The following is a 16,734-nucleotide window of genomic DNA, read 5'->3' on the forward strand; positions in this document are numbered from 1 at the left end:
TACATCATGGAAAGGAGGAGACAGTACAAATCATCCCATGGCCAGCCAGTCTTTACAATTTGAAGAGTTCACAGATGCAAGAATTTGGCATTCACAAATCTTGTTTTTAGACTGGTGCTTATCTGTAAAGCGTTATGGCAGGGAGACAGTGTGAGAAAATATAAACCAACTTAACTAGATATCACTTAAAAGCTTCTATAACTCATAGCTAGGTGTCTTTTGGTCAAGAATAATATATGTCTAACTTCTATGAACCTCATTAAAATCCTAACTCTAAAATTTATGTATAACTAATTAATAGATAAACACTATGTTTTAACTAAGTTGGATTAAAATAGGGGAAATTTCTGAAATTCTTATTATACTATTGTTGTAATTTTGTTAAGTCACAAATCACCACAGGACAATAAGAATGGGAAATAAGAATAATAAGTAAATAATCAGGAAAGACTGAGAAAAACTGAATAACAAATGAAACAGCAGGAAAGACTAGGTCACCCGAGAAACAATCCATGTTCTCCAGTGCAAACATGGAAATTGCTTTCCCAGGAAAGCCTTAATTCTTCCCCATCAACATCAAAGTAAGAGCTGTGTAACCTGAGGCCTGCCCTCGGCTTGTACCGTGCAGGCAGGCTTTTCATCCTGATCAGAGGTCCACCTTCGGCATGCACTGTTCAGGTGAGCTTTTTTCCTAACCGAAAGCCCACCTTCGGCTTGTACCTTTCAGGTGAGCTCCCTTTCTTGGTTAAGAACCTGCCTTCAGGTTTTTCTGACATCAGGCAAGGTCCTTTTTTTTGAGTCCCTGCATTTTCTCGGCTCCCCGCATCTTATGTTTTTTTTTTTTTTTGTATTTCTGCACTATTTGTTGAGATTTCTCCTTTTTCATTTATTTTGAGTTCTTTCCCTCCTCTTCTTGGTGATTCTGGCCAGAGGTTTGTCAATTTTGTTAACCCTTTCAAAGAACCAGCGTTTGGTTTCCTTGAGTTTTTTTTCTATTGTGTTCAAATCTCTATTTTATTGATTTCCTCTCTGGTCTTTATGATTTTCTTCCTTCTGCTGACTTTGGGTTTTGTTGGTTCTTGTTTTTCTAATTCTTGTAAGTGGTATGTTGTTGATTTGAGATTTCTCTTCTTTTTTGAGGAAGGACTGTATCACTATGAACTTACCTCTAAGCACTGCTTTTGTGGCATCACGTTGATTTTGAATGGTTGTGTGTTCATTATTATTTGTCTTAAGGTATTTTTTAATTTCCCTTTTGATTTCTCTATTGACCCATTGGTTTTTTAGTAGCGTGTTTAGTCTCCATGTAGTCATTTTTTTCTTTTCTCATTTCTTTTCCTGTGGTTAATTTCTAGTTTCATGCCATTGTGGTCAGAGAAGATGCTTCAAATAATTTCTGTACTCTTAAACTTGTTGTGGTTAGTTTTGTGCCCCAGGATGTGGTCAGTCCTTGAGAACATTCCATGTGCATTTGAAAAGAATGTGAGTTCTGATTTTTTTTTTTTTTTTTTGGATGTTAATGTCCTGGAAATATCGATTAAGTCTCACTGTTCTATTGTGTCATTTAGGATCTCTGTTGCCTTATTGCTTTTCTGTCTAGAGGATCTGTCCATTGATGTGCGTGGGGTGTTAAAAATCTCCTCCTGTTATTGTATTCCCATTGATTTTTCCTTTTGTGTATGTTAGTATTTGTTGCATGTACTTGGGTGCCTCTATGTTAGGGGCATATATATTGACAAGTGTAATAATCCTGTTCATGTATTGAACCTTTTATCATTAAACAGTGTCCTTCTTTGTCTTTCTTTGTGGCTTTTGTTTTAAAGTCTGTTATGAGTATTGTATCTCCCACTTTCCTGTCTTTCTCTTCACATGAAATATCTTTTTCTGTCCCCTCACTTTCAATTGTATTTATCATTTGCTCTAACGTGAGCCTCTTGTAGGCAGCATATTGTAGGTTCTTGTTTTTTTATCCAGTCTGCTTCTCTTTGTCTCTTGATTGGAGCATTCAGTCCATTGACATTTAAGGTAATTATTGATAAATATGTATTTATTGCCATTTTATTTTGTGTATTTTTGTCTTTTTAGAACTACAACTGCAGCATATGGAAGTTCCCAGGCTAGGGGTTGAATTGGAGCTTCAGCTGCCAGCCTACACCTCAGCTACAGCAACAATGCTAGATCATTAAACCATTGAGCAAGTCCAGGTATCAAACCCATGTCCTCATGTATACTAGTCGGGTTTGTTACCACTGAGCCACAACAGGAACTCCTTTATTGCCATTTTAAACCTTGTTTTCTAGTTGATTCTGTGTTTCTCTTTTGTTCCTTTCATTTTTTGGTTGACTGATTTCCTTTTATTTTATGCTTGTGTTGTTCCCTTTTTAATTTTGTGAATGTATTGTTTGGTTTTGATTTGTAGTTGCCCTGTTTTTCAAGTGTGTTAACCTCTTGACATATCTGCTTGCTTTAGCCTGATAGTCACATAAGCTCAAACACATTCTGAAAAAAGAGGAGTCTAGATTCTCTTTCTCCTCATTTTATGATTTTGGTGTCCTTTTTTCATCTTCATGTTTATCCTTCTGCTGTTCTTTGTGTTTATTGTCACTTTTACAAGTAAGTTTTTTTTTTTTTTCCCCTTTTAGATCTATATACTGGCTTATTTATTTATTTTAGATTAGTAATCATTTCTTTCTTTCTTTCTTTCTTTCTTTCTTTTTTTTTTTTTTGAGTGCCACACCCATAGCATATGGAGGTTCCCAGGCTAGGGGTCAAATCAGAGCTACAGCTGCTGGCCTACACCACAGCCACATCAACACAGGATCTGAGCCCTGCCTGTGACCCACACCACAGCTCACAATGCTAGATTCTTAACCCACTGAACCAAGGCCAGGGATTGAACCTGCAACCTCATGGTTCCTAGTTTGATTGTTTCCTCTGTGCTATGATGGGAACTCCAGTAATCATTTCATTTTATTCTCTTTTTTTTTAAGATTTTTATTTTTTCTGTTATAGCTAGTTTACAGTGTTGTATCAATTTTCTACTCTACAGCAAGGTGACCCAGTCACACTTACATATATACATTCTTTTTCTCACATTATCATGCTCCATCATAAATGAGTAGATATAGCTCCCAGTGCTATAGAGCAGGATCTCATTGCTTATCCACTCCAAATGCAATAGTTTGCATCTATTAACCCCAAACTCTCACTCCCTGCCCCCTCCCCCTTGGCAACCACAAGTCTGTTCTCTAAGTCCATAAATTCCTTTTCTATGGAAAGGTTCATTTGTGCCATATATCAGATTCCAGATATAAGTGATATCATATGGTATTTGTCTTTCTCTTTCTTACTTACTTCACTCAGTATGAGAGTCTCTGGTTCCATCCATGTTGGTGCAAATGGCATTATTTTGTTCTTTTATTTGGCTGAGTAGTATTCCATTGTGTATATACGCCATATCTTCTTAATCCATTCATCTGTCGATGGACATTTAGGTTATTTCCATGTCTTGGCTATTGTGAATAGTGCTGCAGTGAACATATGGGTACATGTGTTTTTTTTCAAGGAAAGTTTTGTCCTGATATTTGCCCAAGAGTGGGATTGCTAGGTCATATGGTAGTTCTTTATTTAGTTTTCTGAGGTACCTCCATACTGTTCTCCATAGTGGTTGTACCACCTTACATTCTCACCAACAGTGCAGGAGGGTTCCCCTTTCTCCACACCCTCTCCAGCACTTGTTATTTGTGGATTTATTAATGATGGCCATTCTGACAGGTGTGAGGTGATATCTCCTGGTAGTGTTGATTTGCATTTCTCTTCTCCACACCCTCTCCAGCACTTGTTATTTGTGGATTTATTAATGATGGCCATTCTGACAGGTGTGAGGTGATATCTCCTGGTAGTGTTGATTTGCATTTCTCTAATAATCAGGAAAGTTGAGCATTTTTTTCATGTGCTTGTTGGCCATCTTTGTATCTTCTTTGGAAAAATGTCTATTCAGATCTTTTGCCCATTTTTCCATTGGGTTGTTGGCTTTTTTGCTGTTGAGTTGTGTAAGTTGTTTGTATATTTTAGATATTAAGCCCTTGTCGGTTGCATCGTTTGAAACTATTTTCTCCCATTCTGTAAGTTGTCTTTTTTTTTTTTTTTTTTTTGTCTTTTTAGGGCTGCACCCGCAGCATACGGAGGTTCCCAAATCAGAGTTACAGCTGCTGGCCTATGCCACAGCCGCAGCAATGCAAGATCCAAACCGTGTCTGTGACCTACACTACAGCTCATGGCAATGCCAGATCCTTAACCCACTGAGCAAGGCCAGGGATCGAACCCACAACCTCATGGTTCCTAGTCGAATTCATTTCTGCTGCACCCTGATGGGAACTCCTGTAAGTTGTCTTTTTGATTTTTGTATGGTTTCCTTTGCTGTGCAAAAGCTTGTCAGTTTGATTAGATCCCATTGGTTTATTTTTGCTTTTATTTCTATTGCCTTGGGAGACTGACCTGAGAAAACATTTGTAGTGTTGATGTCACAGAATGCTTTGCCTGTGTTCTCTTCTCGGAGTTTGATGTTGTGTTGTCTTATGTTTAAGTCTTTAAACCATTCTGAGTTTACTTTTGTGCGTGGTGTGAGGGCATACTGGCTTATTGAAGTGGTTACTTTCTAGTTGTGATTTCCCCCATCCCATTCCTTCTTATTTCTTTTTTATTTAGAGGAGACTTTTCAGTATTTCTTTTAGAGCAAGTTTAGTATTGCTATATTCTTTAAGTTCTTGTTTGTTTGAGAAATTCTGAATTTCTCCTTCTATTTTAAATGATATTCTTGCTGGGTAAAGTATTCTAGGCAGCAAATTTTTTCCTTTTAGAACTTTGAATATATCTTGCCACTCTCTTCTAGCATATAGTGTGCCTGTAGAAAAATCAGCTAATAGCCTTATGGAGGTCCCCTCTTAATTAATTCTTTGTTTTCCGCTTGCTGCCTTTAGAATTCTCTCCTTTAATTTTTGCGGTTTTTATTTTAATATATCTTGGTGTGGGTCTATTTGAGTTCACCTTGTTTGGGGCCCTGTGTGCTTCCTGTTTCTTGATATATATTTCCTTCAAATTTGGAGAGTTGTCAGCCTTAATTTCTTCAAATATATTTTCAATCCCCTTTTCTTTTTCTTCTCCTTCTGGAATCCCTATTCCGCATAGATAGACCTGCTTTATATTATCCTATAGATCTACTACTTTTATGTTTTCTCATTTGGTTTTCTGTCTGCTGTCCTGATTGGGTGATTTCGATTATTTTATCTTCCAAGTCACTTATTCGTTCCTCCTGCATTATTCAGTCTGCTATTCATTGCCTTTAACTCAGCTTGTGTCTATGGAAATGAATTTTCTAATTTTTCTTGGCTCCTTATATTTTCTGTTCCTTTCTAGAGTAGTCTGCGTTACTGTTCATATCCACACTTAATATCTTCATATTTGCTCTTAATTCCTTCATTATCTTCACTATCTCCTTTTTTTTTTTTTTTTTTTAAGGGCCACATCTGTGGCACATGGAAGTTCTACACCACAGCCACAGCAATGCAGGATCCAAGCTGCATCTGTGACCTACAGTGCAGCTCATGGCAACGCTGGATCCTTAACCCACTGAGCGAGGCCAGGGATTGAACGCACATCCTCATAGATACTAGTCGGATTCGTTACCACTGAGCCATGATGGGCACTCCTTCACTATCTCCTTTTTGAACTTGGTATCTATTAGACTACAGAAGTCTGTTTCATTGTTTGCTCCTTCAGGGTAATTCTCCTGTTCTTTTATCTGGGCATGGTTCCTGAGCCTCTTCCTTTTACTTATATTTCTCTAATTCTGTGAGTTTCGGGAAAATAACTACTGTTATTAGTCTTATATAATAGTCTTGCAGGTCTATTTATATGTGAGACCACCCCTGTGTATTTTGTGAGAGCTTACTATGTTTGGTTTTGTGCGCGTGTGTGTGTGATCTGCTTTTGGTTTGCATGCTTGCTATCTCTTTCCTCAGTGTGTGCAGGCTGTTATCCCCTTGATAGGGGTACTGGTGTACAACCTGTGTGTACTTCCAGGGAGATGGATGCAGTGGGCAGGGCGAGGACCTACGGGGAGATAGTGCAGGCTGCTCCTGGTTGCAGGGCTCTGGGAAGTGGCAGTGACCCTTAGGCAGGTATAGACAGTGCCCAGAGCATTTTGCAGTGGCAGCAACAAGGTGTGTGCATTCCCAGGGGAGTGAGAAAAACAACGGGTGGTGCTCGGTTGCAGCGTCCTCCTCTGTGCCAGACCTTGAGGTGACTGGGGCTGCTAGAGGTGCCTGTTCACAAATCCCTAGCAGAGGTGGGCCATGCCCACCTCTGGAGTCTGAGATGGCTGTGGTGGCCCCTGCAGCCTGTAGTCCATGCAAGAGGCTCCCTGCCAGCCGTAGCCCACATTAGAGGCACCCCACTGCCCAAGAGCCCTTGCTTGCACAGAGAAGGGTATTCCTTGACAGTCCCTCCCCCAAAATGGCCCGTTGCGTCTCCTGTGGGCCCAGGCCTCCTCCCAGATGCCCTTGACTGTGGTGCTCTGCTCCCTATCTTGTGGCGCACTGCCCACTAGCCCCTCAGGCTGCCTCCACAAACCCAACCCTAGTCCTCTCCCCAGAATTGACCCCCAGACCCTGCATCTCAGCGCCCAGCCTCTACCTCAGTGTCTCAGGCTGGCATCTGGGGTCATGGTTTGTGCGGCTCTTTCTTTGCTTTGCCTTCCCCAGTTCAGCTGCTGACGCTTTTCTCCAAGGCTTTGAGGTCCCTCCATTTCAGCTGATCTCATCAGGTGGCTTCCAGGGTGTGGGTTTCTTTCCTTTTTCACAGCTCCCTCTCAGGAGTGCTGGTTCCTTTTTTTTCCTCTTTTCTCATTCTCTCTTTTTTCTCCTTTTTGTTCTACCCAATTATATGGAGGGTTTCTTGCCCTTTTTGGAGGTTTAAGGTCTTATGCCAGGTTCAGTAGAAGTTCTGTGCAAATTGCTCTGCATGTAGATGGGCTTTTTTGGTGTGTTGGTGAGAGATGGTGAGCACACGTCTTATTCCTCTGCCATCTTGACCCCGCCTCACTAAGGCTATGTTTTATCTTTTATCATTTTAAATTAGCTTAATATGTTTTGGTGATATTTTTAAAAGGAAGCTTCCCTATTTCAGCTAAACTAATCATGATTAAACTTTAGTTTATAAAAAGTTTGCTGAATACCTGACTTTTAAGAACTTATCTTGTTTCCTTTGTTCTCTGTATTTCTCATGATTACCCTTGAAGTCCTAATAAATACATAATTTGTTTAATTCCAGTTCTGTTAGGAGGGAGAGGTATATAAGACATGCATGTATTCTAGGATTCCTTTTAAAAATGTCTTGGTTTTTTTCTGGAAAACCAAATGAACAGTGATTTGGTTTAGGCTTAGTCCAAAATTAATAGAGCATTAAACCTTACTTTATGAATGTTATTTTTTTCATACAACCCTCCAACTTACATATGTGCGTGTACATATTTGTCGTTTTTTGTTTTTTTTTTTTTTACAGTATTTGAAAGCTGTGATAACTCCAGAGTGTCTTCTGATATTAGATTATCGTAATTTAAACTTAGAGCAGTGGCTGTTCCGGGAACTCCCTTCACAGTTGGCTGGAGAGGGTCAACTTGTCACATACCCTTTACCTTTTGAGTTTAGAGCTATAGAAGCACTCCTGCAATATCGGGTAAGCCTCTTTTTATTTAGCTTCTTGAATTTGTTCTGGTTTTACAGTTCTATTGAGAAAAATACACTGGTGTTGTTTTAATGGCACTTTGTCTAACCACACCCTCCCCCCAAATAAAAACATTTGTAGGGGTCCTATATGGAGAAAGTACTTAATTCTTAAACTTTATGACCCAATCAAATAGATCTGAAGTCTCTAAGTGTAGTACATAGAGTCTCTTTGATGGTCATGTTATGACATTCAGTGAAGCACATTTCAGCTTATCTGTCCTTTGTTCAATTTTAATAAATATATTCAGGATGATAATCCAAAATGCTTATTCTAAATATGACATGTACATATATATATACACACATATATATAAATGAACATAGCAAAAAGTTTTAACTACTCCATTTTATTCTCTAAATCATATATTGTGAAACTGCTTAGACATGATAAATACTATAGCACAAATCTTTTTTTTTTTCTTTTTTGCTTTTTAGGGCCTCACTTGTGGTATATGAAAGTTCCCAGGCTAGGGGTCAAATCAGAGCTTCAACTGCCAGCCAACGCCACAGCCACAGCAATGTAGGATCTGAGCCACGTCTGCAACCTACACCACAGCTCACGGCAACACTGGGTCCTTAACCCGCTGAGCCAGGCCAGGGATCGAACCCACATTCTCATCAATCCTAGTTGGGTTCATTACTGCTGAGCCACGACAGGAACTCCAGCATAAGTCTTCTATGAAATCATTCTGATACTTTCCAAATTGTCCTTTTTCTTTTTTTTTTTTGTGCAGTCTTCTGTTTGAGACCTGGTTTGACATAGGAATGGTGTACAGTTCTTGTAATGACTCCTTCACTTAATTGATAATCACTGAGTGGGGATCCTGTCAGGTTCTAAACAAGGATGGTCATTACTTTCTTAGCCCCCACAAATCTTTCTTCCTCCTTCCTTTCCCCCTATTAGTCAAGATAGTACTGTTCAGGATCTGGCTGCGTGCAAGAGGCAGTGCCATGATCAGCTGTCTCTTTGTCTGCCTTGCTTTACTGAGGGAGTAGGAGATGGCTCCGTTCCTTACTCAGGTTAATGAAGCAACAGCACCAGCTAGTAGCAGCCAATGAGATGGCGACTAGTTGAAGCCCAGATAGGAAAACAGGGAAAAAACAGAGGGCAAGACAAGAAGGTGTAAACAATGGTCTGTGGCAGGCTGCACACATTAAGCTCTTAGGAGCTCATGCTGGGACAGACAGTGTGTTAGAATTTGTATTATTAATTTACTGCTTCATTCAGCTACCATGCTTTTTACCTACAGGTGTGGAAGTATTTTAATATTTTAACAATTAGTATAGCTATATCAATACACACCTTGCCAGTTGATTTCTTCTGTGAAAAATAATGTATACTTTTGACTTCTCAAATTTGACCCTTGGCATATGGAAGCTCCTGGGCCAGGGATAGAATCTGAGCTGCTGCTGTGACTTACACCACAGCTGCAGCCAACACCGGATCCTGTACCACAGTGGGTTAAGGATCTGTTTGTTTGTTTTTGTTTTTCTTTGTTTGTTTGTGTTTTTAGGACCACACCACTGGCGTATGGAAGTTCCCAGCCTAGGGGTTGAATCGGAGCTGTAGCTGCTGGCTTACACCACAGTCACAGCAACATGGGATCCAAGCCGCATCTGTGACCTACACCACAGCTCATGCAAACATGGATGGAAGTTCCCAGGCTAGGGGTTGAATTGGAGCTGTAACTGCTGGCCTACACTGCAGCAACACCAGATCTGAGTCATGTCTGCGACCTACACGACAGCTCATGGCAACGCCCACTTAGCCCACTGAGCGAGGTCAGGGATCAAACACGCATCCTGATGGATACTAGTTGGGTTTGTTACCACTGAGCCAGGAAGGGTACTCCCTGGTGTTACTTTTTAAAGTCTGAAGTATGTTTTGAATTTCAAAAGAATTTTGAATTGTATACAGACAACATAGGTATTGTTTACCAGATGTAAAGTTTGTGTTTTAACCACAGAATGGCAGCTTTTATTTTAATCAATGCTCCATTCTTTTCATAGTGTCTGTAGGGAGAAGAGCCTTGTGGGAGTTAATTCCCTGTCGATCAAAGGGGAGCCTAGTAACAACATTATGTGTGGTTATCTTTTAATCTCGGGGATCTGGTTTTTGAATCATCTGAAATGGGGATTCCAAAAATGACTGTGTTCTGAAATGTTACCAGTCTTCCTAGCTATTATAGATTTCTGTATTTAATCAGGATTCACTGACCCTGAGTATTCTAAAAAGATTGTTTTAATTCTTATGAAAGGTCATGTTGTTATCTAGATCAACACCCTTCAGGGAAAACTTAGCATTTTGCAACCACTCATCCTCGAGACATTGGAAGCTTTAGTGGATCCCAAACATTCCTCTGTAGACAGAAGCAAACTGCACATCTTACTGCAAAATGGCAAAAGGTAAATATGGGTAATTTCCCAAGTTGGGAGTTAGACGTAAATGTCTTAAACTTCTCTTTCAGTAGTCTTAGTGAAATGTGTAACATAAATTCGGATACAAAATTAGGGTTATACCTGATATAAAAATACCAACTAGTCTCACTAATGGCAATGACATTTTTTATGCTTTGTGACTTAGTGCCTTCATTGCCATATTTCGATTTCATTATTGTTAAAATTCTGTCTTTCGTAACTTCAAAGCAGGAAAGTAGCCTAGGTGGGAAATTGAGCTAAAGGGGCACACAGACTAATGTTTATTGAAAAGCTGTTTTGCTTGAAATGCTGTATCAGGCTCTTTATGTGTGTGAGCTCTTCTCATCCTGTCAGTCCTGTTGACGTGGTCCACATTTGGAAGATGAGAAAAAGGGAGTTTAAGTAACTTGTCTAAACTTACATAGCAGCTAAATAGCAGGTGTAAATTCACATCCAGTTTTCTCTCCCTCCAAGGTCTGGGCTGTGTGTGCATTTGTATTATAATGCATTCTAGAATTTAAGAATATTTTAATTTAAATTGTATTATAAATTGACAGAAGCAACTGCACATCTTACTGCAAAGATGCCCTGAGGGTTTGTATCCCCTAAAGTCCCTTGAAGGTTTAACAGTTAAAATTTCTGAAATGGTAGTTTTTTGTCCAAAAATATTAAGGCTTCCCCCCCCCCCCACTTTTTTTTTAAGGGCCACACCTCAGCATATGGAAGTTCCCAGGCGAGGGGTTAAATTAGAGCTGCGCTTGCTGGCCTACACCATAGCCACAGCAACTTGGAATCCAAGCCACATCTGTGACCTACACCACAGCTCACAGCAGTGCCAGATCCTTAGTCCACTGAGCAAGGCCAGGGATCAAACCTGCATCCTCATGGCTCTAGTCAGATTCATTTCTGATATGCCACAACGGGAACTCCTATTATGGCATTTTTATCAGTTAAAAGTAAGTAGCCTGTTCTTGTATTATCACTGTCAGACTTATTAAGAGTAAATATACATTTTTGAGCAAAAAAGATTAAATCACATTGATTTTCTATATTGCTGAGATAAATAACATATGCTAAAGATTATATCATTGATTAATTTTACCACTCAGTGTAATTTTGGTTTGGGAATCGATTCTCAATCTGCATAGTGAATATTAAAAAATTTTTACAAGTCAGTATTTACTGTAAATATATAAGTGAATCCACTTGATAGGATACCCTATAAGGGCACTATTATTGGGAAATGTTTTTACAGATTTATTTTATTGATCATTTCTATATAACTAATCTTATAGCCTGTCAGAGTTAGAAACAGATATTAAGATGTTCAAAGAGTCCATTCTGGAGATCTTGGATGAAGAAGAGTTGCTGGAAGAGCTCTGTCTGACCAAATGGAGTGACCCTCAAGTCTTGTAAGTGGACAGTTGTGCTTTGCTAGTTTTTCTCTTAGGGTCAGTTATCTGCTTTGTCTTGTCTCTGGATGACTTATCACAGAGACATGACATTTTGCTGGAATAGAGGCTGTAGGCACTTTTCAGCCCTAGTTGTTTCACTGTTTGCTATGCCATGTTGCAGCTAATTGAATTGAATGAGGCCTAGGCACACACATTGTGTATACAACACTGTGCTGGGCTCTGACGACCATACAGGTAAACACACCATTACCTTCAAAAGACTGACCAAAGTGACACACACATTTACCCAAGGAACTTAGCTGTTGAGTTCAGAGGGAGAGAGTGGCGGGAGGGTGGAGTGCAGGGAAGTGAGTAGGATGCTGGCATAGATTTTTAAGTACCCCAGATCATTTTTGTTCTTCATAGGTCAGCATCATCATATGGACAACTTTGGGAGTTCCCACTGTGGTGCAGCAGGTTAAAGATCTGGTGTTTTCTCTGCAGTGGCTTAGGTCAGTGCTGAGGCCTAGGTTTGATCCCTGGGTTAATGATCTGGTGTTGCCGTAGCTGTGGCTTAGGTCACAGCTGCAGCTCAGGTTAAATGCCTGGCCCAGGAATTTCCATGTGCTGCAATTGCAACCACAAAAAAACATGTTTGTAATGTGCATAATTTCCACAGCGTATATAGAATTTTAAAGCATTTTGAGATGTTATCTGCTGTATTGGGCTCTGTGACGCTCAATACTATGGCGGATAGATCAAGTAGCAGAGGCTTGAACACCCTTGTAACACTCATTTGCTTTCCTTATTAGGCCAATCTAATATGTTTTATGATACAAGTGTCTTTTACAGAGTACTTCATTACCACTTATCCTCTTCAGTAGGTGGAAATAACTAAAGTTGGGGTGTAACTAATGGTGGAGGGGCAAAATAACTATGCATTGACATCTTTCAAAAGTATTTTTCTTCATATATGAAAGTTATGTTATACATTTACCTTGGAAAGGAAATGCTCTTCATGTTCAGTTTTACTTTTTGGTTTTGTTTTACTGATAGTGGTTTGGGATTTGCACTAATTCATGAGCATTCACGTCTGCATGTTCCTATAACTGGTAGTATGTATTTGCATGAGCATCCCTGGGCTCAGGGCCGTGGAACACAGTAAAGTTACACAGCCTGTGTAGGGAGGGAACCTGTGCCCTCAGCTCCCTGTGTTGTGTTTAGGACCAATTGGCAAAGCCACTCACAGATGTGCCTTAGCCACAGTAATAGAAAAGGCAAAGTCTGTGTGTCCCCCCCCCGCCAGGGTAGCTGAATATTATATAGCAATTCAGGAAGTTTTGTGGTACTAAATGTGTGATGCCCACATTGGGGCATGTTAATTATGTTAACTCTTTCAATTGAAGTGAGAGGAGCAGTGCTGGGATTGACCATGCAGAAGAGATGGAGTTGCTGTTGGAAAACTACTACCGATTAGCTGAGGATCTTTCTAATGCAGCTCGGGAACTTAGGGTCCTGATTGATGATTCACAGAGTATCATATTCATCAACCTGGACAGGTAAGAAGGCATCATATAAAAAAGAGTGTTTTTTTGTTTTTTGGTTTTTTTACTTTTAAAAGTACTTTTATCAATATAGTATTGGTACACTCAGTAGTAACATGTAAAAAGTTTTTTTTTTTTTTGTCTTTTTTTGTTGTTGTTGTTGTTGTTATTGTTGCTATTTCTTGGGCCGCTCCCACGGCATATGGAGGTTCCCAGGCTAGGGGTTGAATCGGAGCTGTAGCCACCAGCCTACGCCAGAGCCACAGCAACGCGGGATCCGAGCCGCGTCTGCAACCTACACCACAGCTCACGGCAACGCCGGATCGTTAACCCACTGAGCAAGGGCAGGGATCGAACCCGCAACCTCATGGTTCCTAGTCGGATTCGTTAACCACTGCGCCACGACGGGAACTCCAAAAGTTCTTGAATTATATTACCTAGTAATTTTGATTAAGAAAAACTAAAAGCAGCCCAAACAATTATACTAGTACCCATTGTTCTAACCCTTAGCCAGAAAATACTATTTTAAGGCTGGCTGCTGTTTCACATAGGTTACAAATAACTATTTACTTTTTCATAGATAAAAGCCTCTGACCTTTAAAAAAGATTTAGAGGAAAAAAATTTTAATCCTTTTCTTTCTTAAGAAAAAAAATTTTTTAACTATATCTAAGAAAGAAAAAGTATTAATAAACATGCTGCTTGAGCAAAAAGACATATGAACACAGACAACATATACACAAATTTCTAAAAAATATGAAGTATAAAAATAAATCTTTGGATATGCTCTAAGTTTGTACAAAGAAGCTAGATTTGCTGTTCTGCAAAAAGTGAAGAGACCTACGATATAATATACAGAAATAATTTAATACCTTTTCACAAGAATATAACTCAAGCCTTGCGAAAGCCTCATATTCCATGAAGGCATCTAAAATGCCCTTCTTCCCCTATCCGTTTATGCGGTGGTTTTCATGGATTTCCCGCTGGATGTCACAGATGAAGGCCAAGACGTTATCCAGGACTTCATACCTGTTCTGCCGGAAGAAGATCTGGAGGATGGTCACCTTGTCCTGAGTGTCCTTCTCCACTTCAGTGCTGCAGTTGCCATGGGATCCCAGAGCTGCAGCTTCCTTGGCTTCGAAATCCTTCTCCCTCTGCGGGTGATACTGTTCAGTTTGAGCCTGGGCTGCTGCTTTGGCCTGCTTCAGCCTTTGGTTCTTTTGCTTGTGGACCTCAGACACCTTCTCAGCAGCCTGCTTCTCGGCCTGGAGCAGCTGCTGGATGCCCTGCAACTGACTAGCCACAGTGGCAGCAACTTCAAGGTGCCAGAGAGCAGCCTCAATCAGCTGGCTGGCCCTCTCGACTCCTGTTTTCTTTATAAAATGATTTTTTTTGGCCACAGCCATGGCATGTGGAAGTTCCTGGGCCTGGAATTGAACCTGTGCAACAGCAGTGACCCAAGCCAGCAGTGAAGCAAGATTCTTTGCCTGCTATAAAATAATTAATATAAAGGGACCTCCTATAAAATAATTATTATGAAGTAATAAAGTTTTTTTTTTGTCTTTTTGCCATTTCTTGGGCCGCTTCCACAGCATATGGAGCTTCCCAGGCTAGGGGTCTAATCAGAGCTGTAGCCACTGGCCTACGCCAGAGCCACAGCAATGCAGATCCAAGCCACGTCTGCGACCTACACCACAGCTCACGGCAATGCTGGATCCTTAACCCATTGAGCAAAGGCAGGGATTGAACCCGCAATCTCATGGTTCCTAGTCGGATTTGTTAACCACTGTGCCACGATGGCAACTCCAGTAATAAAGCTTTTAAGGATTGACTTTTTCCATTTTGGAAAGAGTTACACCATTTGTTATCTGTAATTACTACATGGAAGTGTCTTATTTTAGGTATGTTAAATCCATGTGATCTTTAATAGACGAGTGAGTTTGTTGTATAGCTGGTGGACCCTTCTGTCTAAGAAGTTGTTCTCCTCTCCAGCCACCGAAATGTGATGATGAGGTTGAACCTACAGTTGACCATGGGAACCTTCTCTCTTTCGCTCTTTGGACTAATGGGAGTTGCCTTTGGAATGAATTTGGAATCTTCCCTTGAGGAGGTAAGACTGTAATATTTCAGTAATCTAGAGATTGTTTTTATTAATGTTTTGAAGATCATTTTTATAAGGGATTTTAAAAGAAATTCTTAACATGTATACTCCCCTAGTGAAATAAAAAATACACTCATTATTTAAAATTCAAGCAGTATTGTTAGACCCTTTTATAACATAGCTATAACTGTAGCATCGGTTACCCGTGTTTCCCAAAACATGTGGCTACACATAGGAAAGGTTTGATCAACAGAGTATGGTTGATTTATGATGTTGTACCAGTTTCTGCTATATAGCAAAGTGAACTTATACATACATATACATATTTTATATTCTTTTCCATCATGGTCTGTCGCAGGAGATTGGATATAGTTCCCTGTGCCCTACAGTAGGACCTTGTTTATCCATTCTAATAGTTTGCGTCTACTAACCACAAAATCCCAATCCATCCCTTTCTCTCCTCCTTGGCAATCGCAAATCTGTTCTCTGCGAGTCTATTTCTATTTAGTAGATAGGTTCATTTGTGCCATATTTCAGATTCCACATGTAACTGGTATTATGTGATTTATCTTTTTCTTTCTGGACTTCACCTGGTATGAGACTCTCCAGTTGCATCCATATTGCTGCAAATGGCACTGTTTTGTTCTTTTTTATGGCTGAGTCATATTCCATTGTGTACATATACCACATCTTCTTAATCCATTCATCTGTCTGTGGACATTTAGGTTATTTCTATGTCTTGGCTATTGTGAATAGTGCAGCAGTGAACATAGAGGTGCATGTATCTCTTTGAAAGTTTTGTCCTAATATATGCCTAGGAGTGGAAATGCTGTATCATGTGGTAGTTCTGTATTTAGTTTTCTGAGGTACCTCCATGCTGTTTTCTATAGTGGTTGTCCCAATTTACATTCCTACCAGCACTATAGGAGGGTTCCTTTTTTTCCACATCCTCTCCAGCATTTGTTATTTGTAGGTTTTTTTAATGATGGCCATTCTGACTGATGTGAGGTAACACTTCATTGTTTTGACTTGCATTTCTCTAATAATTAGTTGAGCATCTTTTCAGGTGCTTACTGGCCATTTATCTGTATGTCTTCTTTGGAGAAATATCTGTTCAGGTCTTCGGCCCATTTTTTCATTTAAGTTGGCTTTTTTTTTTTTTTAAACCATATGAGTTGTATGTTTTGGAGATTAAACCCTTGTCAGTTGAATCATTTGCAAATATTTTCTCCTGTTCCAGAAGTTGTCTCTTCATTTTTTTATGGTTTCCTTTTTTGAACAAAAGCTTAAGTTTGGTTAGGTCTCATTTGTTTATTTTGTCTTTATTTCTGTTGCCTTGGGAAACTGACCTGATAAAACATTGGTACGATTTATGTCAGAGAATGTTTTGCCTGTGTTCTCTTCTAGGAGATTTATGATGTCATGTCAAGTGTTTAAGGTATTTCGAAGTTATTTTTGTGCACGGTGTTAGGGTGTGTTCTAGTTTCATTGATTT

At 39.7% G+C, this 16,734-nt stretch overlaps 1 protein-coding gene across 2 annotated transcripts in view; it reads left to right on the plus strand.

Annotated features, from left to right (window-relative positions):
• MRS2 (magnesium transporter MRS2) overlaps nucleotides 1–16,734 on the plus strand; it is a 46,848-nt gene that overhangs the window by 13,263 nt on the left and 16,851 nt on the right. The window contains exons 5-9 of one of the 2 annotated variants that reach the window (XR_014809740.1): nucleotides 7,561–7,734; nucleotides 10,060–10,190; nucleotides 11,498–11,614; nucleotides 13,003–13,155; nucleotides 14,135–15,248. Coding sequence is in view for 1 of the 2 variants with exons in the window: in XM_001928036.8 (XP_001928071.2) it covers nucleotides 7,561–7,734; nucleotides 10,060–10,190; nucleotides 11,498–11,614; nucleotides 13,003–13,155; nucleotides 15,131–15,248 (693 nt within the window). In the remaining variant the exon portion in view is untranslated. The remainder of the gene's footprint in view (nucleotides 1–7,560; nucleotides 7,735–10,059; nucleotides 10,191–11,497; nucleotides 11,615–13,002; nucleotides 13,156–14,134; nucleotides 15,249–16,734) is intronic. The other variant, XM_001928036.8, reaches the window with a different exon arrangement.

The sequence above is a fragment of the Sus scrofa genome, chromosome 7, assembly GCF_054392235.1.
Source record: "Sus scrofa isolate SSC_HxYL_T2T_F1_AM1 chromosome 7, Sscrofa_HxYL_maternal_Yorkshire_Landrace_v2.0, whole genome shotgun sequence".
NCBI classification, from domain to species: domain Eukaryota; kingdom Metazoa; phylum Chordata; class Mammalia; order Artiodactyla; family Suidae; genus Sus; species Sus scrofa.